General features: G+C 36.7%; 3 protein-coding genes and 2 pseudogenes across 3 annotated transcripts in view; all 5 read left to right on the top strand.

Moving 5' to 3' along the window:
• The first annotated feature begins 274 nt into the window (after positions 1-274).
• LOC127178602 (cathepsin S-like) lies at positions 275-5,254 on the top strand (annotated as a pseudogene).
• Positions 307-9,877, top strand: LOC127178603 (cathepsin S-like). Its single transcript, XM_051131578.1, is given in 9 exon segments — positions 307-417; positions 7,462-7,587; positions 7,937-8,059; positions 8,251-8,371; positions 8,374-8,402; positions 8,630-8,854; positions 8,973-9,138; positions 9,271-9,373; positions 9,539-9,877. Coding segments are annotated over 8 exon segments (990 nt in total). The 5' UTR covers positions 307-417; positions 7,462-7,464; the 3' UTR covers positions 9,639-9,877.
• The window catches only part of LOC127178606 (cathepsin S-like), a 27,085-nt gene continuing 18,546 nt past the window's right edge, over positions 6,164-14,702 (top strand). Inside the window, exon 1 of the mRNA XM_051131582.1 lies at positions 6,164-6,212. The gene's annotated coding sequence lies outside the window, so the exon portion shown is untranslated. The remainder of the gene's footprint in view (positions 6,213-14,702) is intronic.
• Positions 14,338-14,702, top strand: part of LOC127178604 (cathepsin S-like) — a 12,073-nt gene continuing 11,708 nt past the window's right edge. Inside the window, exon 1 of the mRNA XM_051131580.1 lies at positions 14,338-14,392. The gene's annotated coding sequence lies outside the window, so the exon portion shown is untranslated. The remainder of the gene's footprint in view (positions 14,393-14,702) is intronic.
• Positions 14,374-14,702, top strand: part of LOC127178605 (cathepsin S-like) — a 6,574-nt pseudogene continuing 6,245 nt past the window's right edge.

Genomic DNA, 14,702 nt, shown 5'->3' with positions numbered 1-14,702 from the left:
GTGGAAAACCCCCTCAAACTATAATTAAACAAAGCGTAGGACACAGTTTTAGGTTACCATTGCATAGAATTAATTTTATATTAATAATAGTGTATATATTTTTACATTTCATACTATTCGTTTTATTAACGATAGCCTAAATAGATAAATACTTATTTTTTAACTATTAATCATTAACCATTATTTTATTTACTACATTAATCAAAAACTAAAATGTAATTACATTAAATATAGGCTGTTTTTTATGTAACATTTTATGTAAGCAAAAAGTAAGCGAAGACATCTGTGCCATATCACAATACTAAGAAATTAGCACGTGATGGAACAAAATAAAAGCAAAGCAACCAGGAACTCACAGACCTTGACCATCACCTCCTCTATCGACGACCACAAGTGCAGCTTAAAGAGAGTGCACAGGTAAGACGAGATATGTCTTTTTTGTTGTTTACTTTTATATGATTAACGTTTTTAATATTAGTTTCCTTTGTTTGTTTCTTTCCCCTCAAAAAAGTTTCTCTTTCGGTTTTAATTAAGGTGGTGACTGGTTCTAAGAAAACTTTTCCTCAAAGAGATTTGAAATGTTTTCAGTGTTTTATTACCTGTCTGTAGTAACTTTGGGTTTAACTTGAGAACACTCCAAAAATGGTTGAATTGTCGTGTATGTGTTCGTGGAATGAATCATCAGGTGCAGTCGATCAAACACTAGCGTTAGTTTAATTTCTGTTTCTTCCTTCTTCTGGCCTATTTGTTCTCTTGCTCTGTTTGAGTGGTTAACCTTTGAAATAGTCATTTTGTCTTATTAATCCATCTGATTAAAACTCATTTTTACCTTTAGGACTAAATTAGGGTCGTAAAAACGGCCCCGATATATAATCGATGTCATGATACAGGAAGAGTCAAGCAATTTCCCTTGTTTACATAACTGCATTTGGGGAGTCTGTTAATACCTACTTAATGTTTGGATGTTTGAAGTCTTATTATTTGGATTTTCACAACCAGTTTTACAACATTTGGATGTTTTAACTTCCTTTTTGGTCTACTTATGTTATGTAATTTTACTCAGAAATTTGTTTCCTTTTTCTTAAAAATCTGACTGGCCATGAGGTTTTTTTTCAATAGATATGAACATTTTAAAAGGTAATAAAATAAAATAAAATATCTGTAGATTAGTACAGATGTCCACTTCACTGAAATGTGTTTATACTGTGGCTAATGGGGTGACATTTAAGCCTGGTGTCCACATAATGCAATGAGAATATATTAGCAGATATTGATGTTTAAACGCCTGTCAGTAACTATTGCTTGCTGTTTTGCTCTTGTCAGGCCATGATGCTCAGGATCTTGCTGTTTGCTGTGTGTTGTAGCGCAGCACTGGCCCATTTCAACACAAATCTAGACCAGCACTGGGAGTTGTGGAAGAAGACCCATAACAAGTTTTACTCCAGTAAGGTGAGAATATGACTTTCACAAGCTTCTGTCAGATCAAAAACTGATCTTTCATCTACTTTTGGATTCATTTTCATAATGGTGTTTTGATTGTGTTCTTGTGAGGATAGAATAGTTTCATTACAGTAGTTTGAAGTGGTGTTGATGCCATGTATTGGAGTTGTATTGAAATGTCCATCTTTAAACTGGAAGTGTTTACAAAGGATATCTGCAATAAATGCAATGATGGCACTCTCACAACAATGTATGTGTGAATTTTGTTTGTTGCAGGTTGAAGACCTGGGCAGGAGGGAGTTATGGGAGAGAAACCTTCAAATTATCACCCTTCATAACCTGGAGGCCTCCATGGGCCTGCATTCATATGACCTGGGCATGAACCACATGGGTGACATGGTGTGTTTCTTCATCCAGTGGTCTACCATCAGCTTGGCTCTTCATCTGTAACCTCATCTGGACATGTCCTGGCCAGGATTTCTAAATTGCTGTGTTTTAGCTTTATGCTATTGTTTTCATACACTAACAGTAAAAAGGTTTGGATAGGAAATATATAATATAATAAAAGTAGCCAAAGTTCAGCAAAAAACTGTACTAACTTGTACTAATGAACTAATGTTTACTATTTGAATATATTTGTAAAATGTATTTTGTTCCTGTGATTTCAAAGCTGAATTTTTAGCATCATTACTCCAGTCATACGATCTTTTAGAAATCATTCTAATATTCATATATTGTTATTTTGAAAACGGCTGAATTTATTTATTTATTTATTTATTTTCACCCAGACTTCTTTGAATAGAACATTCAGAAGAACAGCATTTATCTGAAAAAGAAAAAATTATACTGACTCAAAGCTTTTGCATGTTATAGTGTATAATGTTACAGAAGCTTTTTTTTGTTTCAGATAAATGCTAATCTCTGGATCTTTCTATTCATCAAATGATCTTTCTGACAGTCCGTTTTAAATATTGTTTTAAAGATTTGTTGTTAATAATAATAATAATAATAATAATAATAATAATAATAATAATAATAATATATAAACAGTTTTTTGAATGCCAAATCAGCATATTAGAATGATTTCTGAAGGCTCATGTGACACTGAAGACTTTAGTAATGCTGCTAAAAATTTAGCTTTGATCACAGGAATAAATTAGATTTTAAAGTATTCAAACAAAAAACTTTAAATCGTAAAAATATTTCACTATAAATTCAAATAAATGCAGGTTTTGTGAGCAGAAGAGACTTCTTTAAAAAAAAAAAAAAACTTAAAAATCTTACTGTCCAAAAACTTTTGACTGGTAATGTAGCTGGTCGTGCAGGCATTGTACATAATCAACCAATGGCTTTCAGTCAAAGCAATTCAAATACACATATACAAAATGTATGAGGACACTAGAGAGCATGGGTGTGTTTGCAGTATGGCTTCAAGTCAAACACACTTGACATCAATAAAAACTCAAAGCCAAAATGCAGACATTTTAGGCAATTTAGAAGTCTTGGCCAGGACATGTCGGGGGGAAAAGAAGTATAGTCACCCTACTTTATCATGTTCTTATTTTCTTATATGCCATGTTAATTCACAGACGACAGAGGAGATCTTGCAATCATTTGCCACGACTCGTGTCCCTGCTGACTTGAAGAGGCAAACAGCAAATTTTGTGGGCTCTTCTGGGGCTCCTGTCCCAGACTCTCTGGACTGGCGAGAGAAGGGATATGTCTCCAGTGTAAAGATGCAGGTGTGAACGTACTCCGTTAGAAACTATGTTGACTGATATCCACTCAGCTTTGTGTCTTTTTATTTTAATTATCTGTCTGTCTAGCACAGGGGTGCCCAAACTCAGTCCTGGAGGGCTGTTGTCCTGCAGAGTCTAGCTACAACCCCACTTAGAGCATTTTTAGCCAGCTAATCACCTTTAGCCAAAAAGAGCCACTAAAGGCAAGTGCTAAAAAAAGCATAACGGCTAATGCTAATGGAAAGGAGACCAGAGGCCTTCACTACACTGAATAAATGGCTTTTTAGAGGAAACATCTCATCATTTAATGAATCTTCAACATGTTTTATGCTAAACAGTACTTTTGGATTTAACCATTTTTAGAGACCAAAAAAAAAAATGTCAGGTTTTGCGACGGGTGGGGTTTAGCTTATGCGCTTCTCGTTCATTCCTATGGTATTCAAAAATGGCAATTGAATGTCAAGGCTGTCAGGACACCAACCCTCCAGGACTGAGTTTGGACAACCCTGATCTAGCATGAAGACCAATGGTTATAGCATGTGAACTGACTATATTTTAAGTTCTCTGAAGGAAGATGGCTTGATTGTGGTTTAGATGTTGCTTTAGTGATGTCAAGTGACTTGACCTCATTCTCTGTCAGAGAAATTGGCGTCACATTCATTCTTTTCTTTTTAATTTCACTTCCTTCATTTTGTTTGTCCAGTCAGTGTTTGAGGGAGTTCATTTCCCCTTTCCTGTAACTTCCTCTATGATGAGCTGGAAATTCACAAACCAGCAACTAAAAACTGATTGGTCAGAATGCTGTTTCTGCAGCTTCACAAGCCATTAACTACTTGTTTCCTGTTTTAAAAGTTTTATCATGGTTTTCTCTCTGCTGTCAGGGAGCATGTGGTTCGTGTTGGGCGTTCAGCTCTGTTGGGGCTCTTGAAGGTCAGCTGATGAGGACCACAGGAAAGCTGGTCGACCTCAGTCCTCAGAATCTGGTGGACTGTTCCTCCAGTTACGGCAACAAGGGCTGCAATGGCGGTTTTATGAGTTCTGCCTTCCAGTATGTTATTGATAATGGTGGAATAGACTCAGTCATCTTACCCTTATGAAGGAGTGGTAAGTTGTGTGTGAGGGTCTGTGTGGGAAGAAAAAAACAAAAACAAAACTTAAGATTATCTGGATTTTTTTTCCAAAATACTGTAACCCATTATCTTTATGGGTCTAATGTGTAATATAATATTTAAATGTGTCTTACAGCAAGGGCAGTGCAGATACAATCCATCCCAGCACACTGCAAACTGCACCAAGTACTATTTTGTTCGTCAGGGAGATGAAGAGGCCCTGAAGCAGGCTTTGGCCTATGTCGGCCCCATTTCAGTGGCCATTGATGCCACCCGCCCTCAGTTTATCTTGTACCGCAGTGGTGAGGGTTTTTATTTTTTTTTTTTTTTTTTTTTTTTTTTTTTTAGACTGATTACCATATCAAATTTTTATTGGGGTTTATTAGTGCTGTTTTATATCATTAATTCACATCTGTCCACCACAGGAGTTTACAATGACCCAACCTGTACAAAAAGAGTAAACCATGCCGTGCTGGCTGTGGGATACGGTGCTATTGGTGGACAGGACTTTTGGTTGGTCAAGAACAGGTACAATCAGAACGATTGTGAAGTTTTGTGATTATGAACTGACTGGGTCTGATTTTGTTTTTTGAAATGTTCCCACTCAAAGGCTTATACAAGCAGATCATCTGTGACAAAATATTGAGAGGGCAAAATACAAATGCTGATTGTTTTCTTTTGCTTTAACAGTTGGGGTACCCATTTTGGAGATGGTGGCTACATCCGTATAGCCAGAAACCAGAACAACATGTGTGGCATCGCCTCATACGCCTGCTATCCAGTTATGTAACTGGAATGCTGTTGAATTGTATGAACATTTCAAAATAAGAAATTTACTGTTTTATAGTCTAATATCTTTGATGTAAATGTGTGTTCTATATGTGGTTTTATATTTCTTTTTTTTTTTTTTTTTTCCAAATGTATTTTATGAATCTTACAAAATAAATATAGATTTTTATCTGTTTACTTTGGTTTGTATTTAGTTTTATTAAAAAGAAATGGACTAAATGTGCTATTTACTTTATTTGGTATATTTACAAATGACAACTGGTCAACATCACAAGTTTCACATATGGTAGCTTATTGAAGAATTACTTACTAGATTAGTACACAATTCTGGTAGTGAGTTAGTCATGATGTGTTTGTCTTAAACAAATATACCTTTAGCTGATCAGCCACATTTGCAAGGTAACATGAGGGGTCTAAATTAATGTTAGAAGCCACGGCATGTTGCAACACAAGTAGTGCAAAACGCAAGCCTGTAGGCTATTCTATTGCTCAGGTTCATAGCAGCAGATCTAAATAGTAAATCTAATCAACATACATGCAAAACTTTTCCTCACAAATAAACCAAGTGGTCTCGATGAGTTTGTTGTTTAGGAGAAATTAAGGCTTAATAAAAAAAAGTGCAGCAGTGATGCAGACTTGACTAGGCCCAAAATATTGATTTTACTAAAGACACTGTATGAGACATGCTGTATGTTTTCTGATCCACAGCCTATCATCGTCACATCTTGAAAAGGAGAATTTGCATAAAATATTTCAGATGTACACTACAGCAGAGAGAGGTTTTTTTGTTTTTTTTAAACACTTGTTACCTTTTCAGTCTGCTTATCTGAACTATTAATAAGTGCATGTCAAGATACCAAAATGTATGTGTATGGTTTTATGGGTGATAGATTGTAGACTTATTTTGATCCAAAAATAATTTGTTAATTTTCATTTATTCATTCATTCAGTATTCATTCAATTATTTATTTATTTATTTATTGTATGACTGGAAAAAAGCAAAAATACAGTTATGTCATGTGACAATAGACAGAGATTTCCACGTGATGGAACAAAATAAAACAAAACAACGAGGAACTCACAACATTCATCATCACCTCTTCTACAGACGACCAGAAGTGCCGAGAGTGCATAGGTGAGAAGGAACACATTTTTTTAAAGTTTTTTTTAATTCGTCTCTTTTATGTGTTTTTATCTTTTTAATTAAAGTTTCCTTTGTATTTGTTCCTCAAAAACTTTCTCTTTCGGTTTTAATATAGGTGGTGACTGCTTTTTGATAACTTTTTTTCAGTGAGATTTAAAATGTTTTTAGTGTCAGACGTAAATTCTTTATTTTCCTAAAAATATAACTTTCACATGTATCTTATTTATAAAAAAATCTTTGATTATGTTTTTCCTCAAAAGGTTCTCTTTCTGTTTTAAGACAATGACTGTTTTTATAAGCGAAATTTGTAATGATAGTACAGTGTGTGTTGTCCAAAGCCCATGATTTTCCTAAAGATTCCCTCGTGCTATAACATCAGATAGCTTAATGTAGATTTTACTACAGATAATTGCACTTTCTTTGCCCTGTACTATTGCTAAAAAAGAGAAAACGTCTCGGTTGCTTTTTTTTTCAGTTTGTTTGCTTTTAACACAACCTGTTCCGGCCAACTGGAAGATGGTTCTGTGGGTCATTTCAGTTTTAAAATTATTGATTCAAAGCCCCCCAGTAAAGATAACCAAAGTCTTTTAGACAAACATTGACAAAGCTTGTATATCAGTGGACTGTGTACAGAATGTATATCAGTCTATATATATCAGTCTGTATATATTTGCGTAGGCAAAGACCTAAAAAAGACCTTTTATTTATTTATTTATTTTAATCAAATGTCATTTCATGTCCCAATCACATCTTGGTTAAATAAACATTATTTACACTGTGTGTGCATTTGTGTGTGTGTGCGTTTGGTTTATATATCCTGATGGGGACTTAAACCAGAATACACACATTCATGGGGACTCGAGTCACGGTGGGGACCTAAATTGAGGTCCCCATGGGTACAAAATCTTATAAATCATACAGAATGAGTTTTTAGAGAAAGTAAAAATGCAGAAAGTTTCCTGTGAAAGGTAGGTTGTAGGTGTAGGGTTGGTGTAGGGTGATAGAAAATATGGTATGTACAGTATAAAAACCATTATGCCTATGGAGAGTCCCTACAAGGATAGCTGACCAGACTGTGTGTGTGTATGGTTTCAGAAGTCTCATTTACTGAAAAACTTTTGCTATTGTGATGACATATCAGCCAGATAACAACATAATGCAATGAGAAAATATTATTAGAAAATATATTGATGTTTGAATGTATGTCAGTAACTATGGTGGACTGTTTTGCTCTTGTCAGGCCATGATGTTTGGGATCTTGCTGTTTGTTGTGTGTTGTAGCGCAGCACTGGCCCATTTCAACACAAATCTAGACCAGCACTGGGAGTTGTGGAAGAAGACGCATAACAAGTTTTACTCCAGTAAGGTGAGAATATGAATTTCACAAGCATCTGTCAAATGATGCCAAAGCTGGTCTTTTACACACATCTAGAATCTAGCAGATCAGGAAACATAAAACACAAGCATCTACAAATGAACAAATAAACTTAGGAAAGACAGGGGTATTTATACAAAGACAATAACAAGGTAACCAGACACAGCTAGGAATGCAATCAAAGGGACCATTGAAACAATAGGACTACAAGCTGATTACAACATGGCACTTAAAATAGTAAGTAAAAAGTCCTATCAGAAAGGAGTTTTGATCTGTGTTGTCAATACTTTTATATATTGCTTTATGAAATCTTGGAATTGTCTGTTGTTTATATTGGCAGTATGAGGATTTGGGAAGGAGGGAGTTATGGGAGAGAAACCTTGAACTTATCGCCCTTCACAATCTGGAGGCCTCCATGGGCCTGCATTCATATGACCTGGGCATGAACCACATGGGTGACATGGTGAGAACATCAGTCCAGTGTCTCTTTTTTTCTTTTTCCCCAATTTTGCATTTTTTTGTTTACTTGCCTATGTGATTTGCACATGTGTACATTTTGATAGGCATAGACTTTGATAGATGCCCTGCAAAAGCAAGTGGCAATTTCATCACCTGTAACTCAAACTTTCTTATTTGTGTCATGTTGATTCACAGACAACAGAAGAGATCCTACAAATGTTAGCTACAACTCGTGTCCCTCCTGGCTTTAAGAGACAAGCACCAGAATTTGTGGGCTCTTCTGGAGCTGCAATCCCAGACTCTGTAGACTGGAGAGAAAGGGATATGTCTCCAGTGTGAAGATGCAGGTATGATTACACTGTATATTTTGAGAGAATACACTCTGAAAATTGTTTGTTTAGATTTTTGTTTATTAGTAGCTTTTTTCTTTTTTCTTTCGATAGACCAGAGACCAAAATTTTAAGTAGGTCATTAGTATTTCCATAAATCCATCCACATATCTGTTATATGTAGCATATAAGGCAAAATGTATTCTGTTTTAGTAGTTTTATCATGTTTCTCTCTTTGCTGTCAGGGTGCATGTGGTTCGTGTTGGGCGTTCAGCTCTGTTGGGGCTCTTGAAGGTCAGCTGATGAAGACCACAGGAAAGCTGGTCGAACTCAGTCCTCAGAATCTGGTGGACTGTTCCTCCAGTTATGGCACCCAAGGCTGCAATGGTGGTTGGATGAATGATGCCTTCCAGTATGTTATTGGTAATGGAGGAATAGACTCAGAGTCATCTTACCCTTATGAAGGAGTGGTAAGTTGTTTATGTAGTTCTATGTGTAGAAAAAAAATTGTCAGTGTTAGGCACATTTTTTAAAAATGCAATCCATTATCATTATGAATATAATCTAATAAATAAATGTGTCTTACAGCAAGGGCAGTGCAGATACAATCCATCCCATCGTGCAGCAAACTGCTCCAAGTACTATAATGTCCATCAGGGAGATGAGGAGGCCCTGAAGCAGGCTGTTGCCAACATTGGACCAATTTCAGTGGCCATTGATGCTACTCGCCCTCAGTTTATCATGTATCGCAGTGGTGAGTATTTCTTCTGTACAATTTCAATCAGACTGATTACAGATCAAGGTATTCAGGTTACAAATTAAGGGTGGGAATGGTTTATTTTTCATTAACAACTATTATAACATTATCTTACATCTGTGTCCACAGGAGTTTATAATGATCCATCCTGCACCAAAAACATAAACCATGCAGTGCTGGTTGTGGGATATGGTGCGATTGCTGGACAGGACTTTTGGCTGGTCAAAAACAGGTACAGGCTGATTGATTCATTGTGTTCATTTGTGATCATAAACTGGTCATATATCGTTTTGGGAAATGTACCTACTCAAAAGCTTGTAAAATCATAACATCTGTCTCAAACAAAACATTGAAATTAAAAATATTAAATTCTTGCTTTTTTCTTTTACTTTAACAGTTGGGGTACCGGATTTGGAGATGGTGGCTACATCCGTATGGCCAGAAATCAGAACAACATGTGTGGCATTGCCTCATACGCCAGCTATCCTGTTATGTAACTGAAGTCCTGTTGAAATCAAAATAAAAATAAGATTTAAGATTTATTTTTTTAATATTCTCATTTATATTCTCTTAAATTCCATTGTCTTTTTTAATCCATCATATGAGTGTGTTTTTGGTAAAGCTTGAAGAGGAAATATGCTTTCGCTCTATTCAGTCAAATGAATTGTTTTTATTTAGTGAAACATCACGACAAACAGTTTTACACAAGGTATTAAAGGATTTTTCAAGATCAGCACACTATGTCCAGTTATGATTGACATTTAGATTGCTGTGATTTTTACACCTTTGGTTGATTAGCCACATTCATAAGGTAACACAAGGGAGAGAATGGCATAAAATGACACAGATGTTCACACCAGCAGAAAGAGATTTGAGATGAGTTATAGGTCAAAGAAAAAAGAAAGCCCTTCCCTCCTTTTTAGTCTGCTTATCTGAAATGTTAATAAGTGGATCTCCAGATGCCAGAAATGCCTTGAGAGAATGAATTCTGTCAGCCTATGTTGTGATCCAACAATCAAGTTTGCTAAAATCATATTTGTATTCTGGTGATTCTTATGACACAGCTAGAACATAATTGCATCATATTTGCAGAGACATAGAAACAAATGTAACTTTTTTTTTTAATTGGTCTCTATCCTCACTTTTACACGGTAACACTTTTTTTGTTATGTTTTTTTTTTTTTTTTTTTTTTTTTTTTTTTTGGAGGAACAAGCAATCATAAGATCAGCAAGACCCTCTCTCTTGCTCCGATTATCGTTCCGATTTGGTCTTTATATTTAGGGCCCGAGCACCGGTGGTGCGAGGACCCTATTGGAATTGCTCCGTTTATTATTATTATTATTATTATTAGGGCCCGAGCACCGGTGGTGCGAGGACCCTCTTGGAATTGCTCTGTTTATTATTATTATTATTATTTTTATTCTTCTTCTTCTTCTCCAAAATGAATCGCATTTTTGAGGGCCTAAACATGCATGAAAAGTCATGAAACTTTGCACACGCATCAGAACTGGCAGAAATTTACATCTGATATGTGTTTCAGAAGTGGGTGTGGCAAAATGGCTCGATAGCGCCACCTATACACTTTCAGCGGAGTGCGCCTCGAGCTACGTTTCACATACGTGTACGCAAATTGGTACACACATGCAACACACCAATACCTACAAAAAAGTCTCTTGGAGCAAAACCCGAAACCCAACAGGAAGTCGGTTATTTTTAATTTTCTCAGCAATTTTTGTGTCATTTTTGCCATTTCCAGGCGTCGTATTAAAACGAACTCCTCCTAGAGATTTATTTAGATCAACACCAAATTTGGTCAGTCTAATCTAAAGCCCTTTGTGACGTTAAATTGCGAAAATCTTGAGTTTTCACTGGAGGGCGTGTCCGTGGCGGCCTGTCAAATTTCGATGATTCGCCATGAAAAAGGAAGTTGTTATAACTCAGCCATACAAAGTCTGATCTGCCCCAAAGTTCACATGTTTGATGAGAGTCTGGTCCTGAACACATACCCATAGTCATATTCAGTTTTAGTCATAGCGCCACCTACTGGCAACAGGAAGTGACATGTTGCACTCTGCAGTGAACTCCTCCTAGAGATTTATTCAGATCAATGCCATTTTTGATCAGTCTACTCTAAAGGCCTTTGCGATGTTAAATTGTGAAGATCTTGAGTTTTCGTTGACGGGCGTGTCTGTGGTGGCCTGACAAAGTTCGATGTTTCGCCATTGGAATAGAAGCTGTTATAACTCAGCCATAAAATATCCGATCTGCACCAAACTTCATGTTTGATAAGAGTCCTGGCCTGAACACATCTGAAGGCCAATATTCCATTATTATCATAGCGCCACCTGCTGGCAACAGAAAATAACTTATTTTACATTAACTTAAACATGCAATGTCTGATCTGCACCAAATTTTACATGTTTGGTAGGAGTATTGGCCTGAAGACACCTAAAGACCAATATTCAGATATAATCATAGCGCCACCTGATGGCAGCATGATATGTCATGTCTTACCCTAGCTCAAGCATACTATGTTCAATCTGCACCAAACTTCATATGTTTGATAAAAGTGCTGGCCTGAACACATCTATGTTCCAATATTCAGTTATAGGCATAGCGCCACCAGCTGGCAGCAGGAAGTTTGGCACATATAAATGAGTTTGACACATTCCTCCTAAATTTATTATGTGAAAAGCATAGTGCCAACCTTTCACCACCGATCGGTGGTGAGCCCGGGTGCGAGGGCCCTTTCATCGCTGCTTGCAGCTTTAATTATTATTATTATTATTATTCTCCAAAATGAATCGCATTTTTGAGGGCCTAAACATGCCCGAAAACTCACGAAACTTTGCACACGCATCAGAACTGGCGAAAATTTACGTCTGATATGGGTCTCAGAAGTGGGTGTGGCAAAATGGCTTGATAGCGCCACCTATACACTTTCAGCGGAGTGCGCCTCGAGCTACGTTTCAAGTACATTTACGAAACTCGGTACACACATGTAACACACCAATACCTACAAAAAAGTCTCTTGAGGTAAAATCCGAAACCCAACAGGAAGTCGGATATTTTTAATTTTTCCAGCAAATTTTGTCTCATTTTTGCCATTTCCAGGCGTCGTACTTGAACGAACTCCTCCTAGAGATTTATTCAGATCAACACCAAATTTGGTCAGTCTAATCTAAAGGCCTTTGTGACGTTAAATTGCGAAGATCTAGAGTTTTCACTGGAGGGCGTGTCCGTGGCGGCCTGTCAAATTTCGATGATTCGCCATGAAAAAGGAAGTTGTTATAACTCAGCCATACAATGTCTGATCTGCCCCAAACTTCACATGTTTGATAAGAGTCCGGTCCTGAACACATGCCCATAGTCATATTCAGTTTTAGTCATAGCGCCACCTGCTGACAACAGGAAGTGACATGTTGTACTCTGTAATGAACTCCTTCTAGAGATTTATTCAGAACAACACCAAATTTGGTCAGTCTACTCTAAAGGCCTTTGCGATGTTAAATTGTGAAGATCTTGAGTTTTCATTGAAGGGCGTGTCCGTGGCGGCTTGACAAAATTCGATGTTTCGCCATGGGAATAGAAATTGTTGTAACTCAGACATACAATGTCCGATCTGCCCCAAACTTCACATGTTCGATAAGAGTCCTGGCCTGAACACATCTAGAGGCCAATATTCAGTTATTATCATAGCGCCACCTATTGGCAACAGGAAATGACTTATTTTACACTAACTTAAACATGCAATGTCTGATCTGCACCAAACTTCACATGTTTGGTAAGAGTACTTGCCTGAAGACACCTAAAGACCAATATTCAGCTATAATCATAGCGCCACCTGTTGGCAACAAGATATGTAATGTCTTACACTAGCTCAAGCATACTGTGTTCAATCTGCACCAAACTTCATATATTTGACAAAAGTGCTGGCCTGAACACATCTACATGCCAATATTCAGTTATAGACATAGCGCCACCAGCTGGCAGCAGGAAGTTTGGCACATATTCATGACTTTGACATATTCCTCCTAAATTTACTATGTGAAAAGCATAGTGCCCACCATTCACCACCGATCGGCGGTGAGCCCGGGTGCGAGGGCCCGTTCATCGCTGCTTGCAGCTTTAATGATAAATGTTCTTCAATCGCTCTCTCTCTCTCTCTCTCTCTCTCTCTCTCTCTCTTACACACAAACACACTCAGACAAACAAGGTTCTCTCTGCCTGCAGGTAGGGCTGTGATTTAGTTGTGTTCACGGATTGATTCCAGCACATTTGGCTATAAAAACTTAGTAACGCACAGACGCTCCCTAAATGGATGGGATCCTTGGTACAGTTACATCTCAGCTACACGACACATCACACACAGTTGAGGTAGATCGGGTAGAAAAATGTCCACAAGAAGGCGCCAAATATCTATTTAATCACAGTTTCTCTAGACAAAGTCTTACATGTGCATTTTTTTCCTGCCTGTCTGAGACGTTAATAAATATTTATTGATTATCTATTTGAGAAAGATTTGCATGGCCTGAAATGAAATGTGTTTCTTTGTGTACTTTCTGCTGAAGTAATTATTTTTCAAATAAAAATTTCATAACGTTTCACAAAGTTTTTCTAAAAGAGGAAGAGGTTTTAAGCTACGAAACTTGCAGGATATTTTAATGGGTACAATTACCTCTTATATGCCAAAAGATAAAGGCAAATTTGATTTCTCATGTCATGACCCCTTTAAAAGGAAATGGATTCAATATGTAATTTACTCTATTTGGTATATTTACAAATGGCAACTGGTCAGTGCAACATCACAAGTTTCACATAAGGTAGCCTATTAAAGAATTTCTTAAGATCAGTACACAATTACGGTTGTGAGTTAGTTATGGTTTGTTTGTTTGTTTTTTCAGTCTGTTCCTTTTCTGTCTGCTTATCTGAACTACAATTAATTAAACTGTGTCTCAAGATGCCAAAAAAAGTGTGTGTATGGTTTTCGGGTTGACAGATAGTGAATTCTGTTCACAAAATAAATTCTGGCTGTTTTGATCCAGCAATAATAATTTGTTAATTTTCATTCATTCATGTATTTATTTATTTCTCATGTTACATGGCAAAACAAAAAGACAGTCACATGACAATAGGCAGATATTAGCACGTGATGGAACAAAATAAAAGCAAAGCAACCAGGAACTTACAGACATTCATAATCACCTCCACTACAGACGACCAGAAGTGCCGCTTAACGAGAGTGCACAGGTGAGAAGAGACATTTCGCCTTAATGTCTTTTATCTTTTTAATAAAACTTTCCTTTGTCTGCCTTTTCTTTCAAAAAGTTTCTCTTTCGGTTTTAATATAGGTGGTGACTGATTTTATGAGACCTTTTTCTCAATGAGATTTAATAGTTTCAGTGTGAGACGTCATTTCATTTTTTTTTCTTTACTTTCACATGTATCTTTTTTTATTGATAGTACAATGGTATTGTCAAAAGCCCATGATCTTTCTGAAGATTCACTCATGCAGTAACATAAGATTGCCTAATGCAGATTTTAATACAGGTAGATTCTT

This window comes from Labeo rohita, chromosome 16 (assembly GCF_022985175.1).
Source record: "Labeo rohita strain BAU-BD-2019 chromosome 16, IGBB_LRoh.1.0, whole genome shotgun sequence".
NCBI lineage: Eukaryota > Metazoa > Chordata > Actinopteri > Cypriniformes > Cyprinidae > Labeo > Labeo rohita.
The sequence above is the reverse complement of the archived record's forward strand: the minus strand, read 5'-3'. Positions and strand labels throughout refer to the sequence as shown.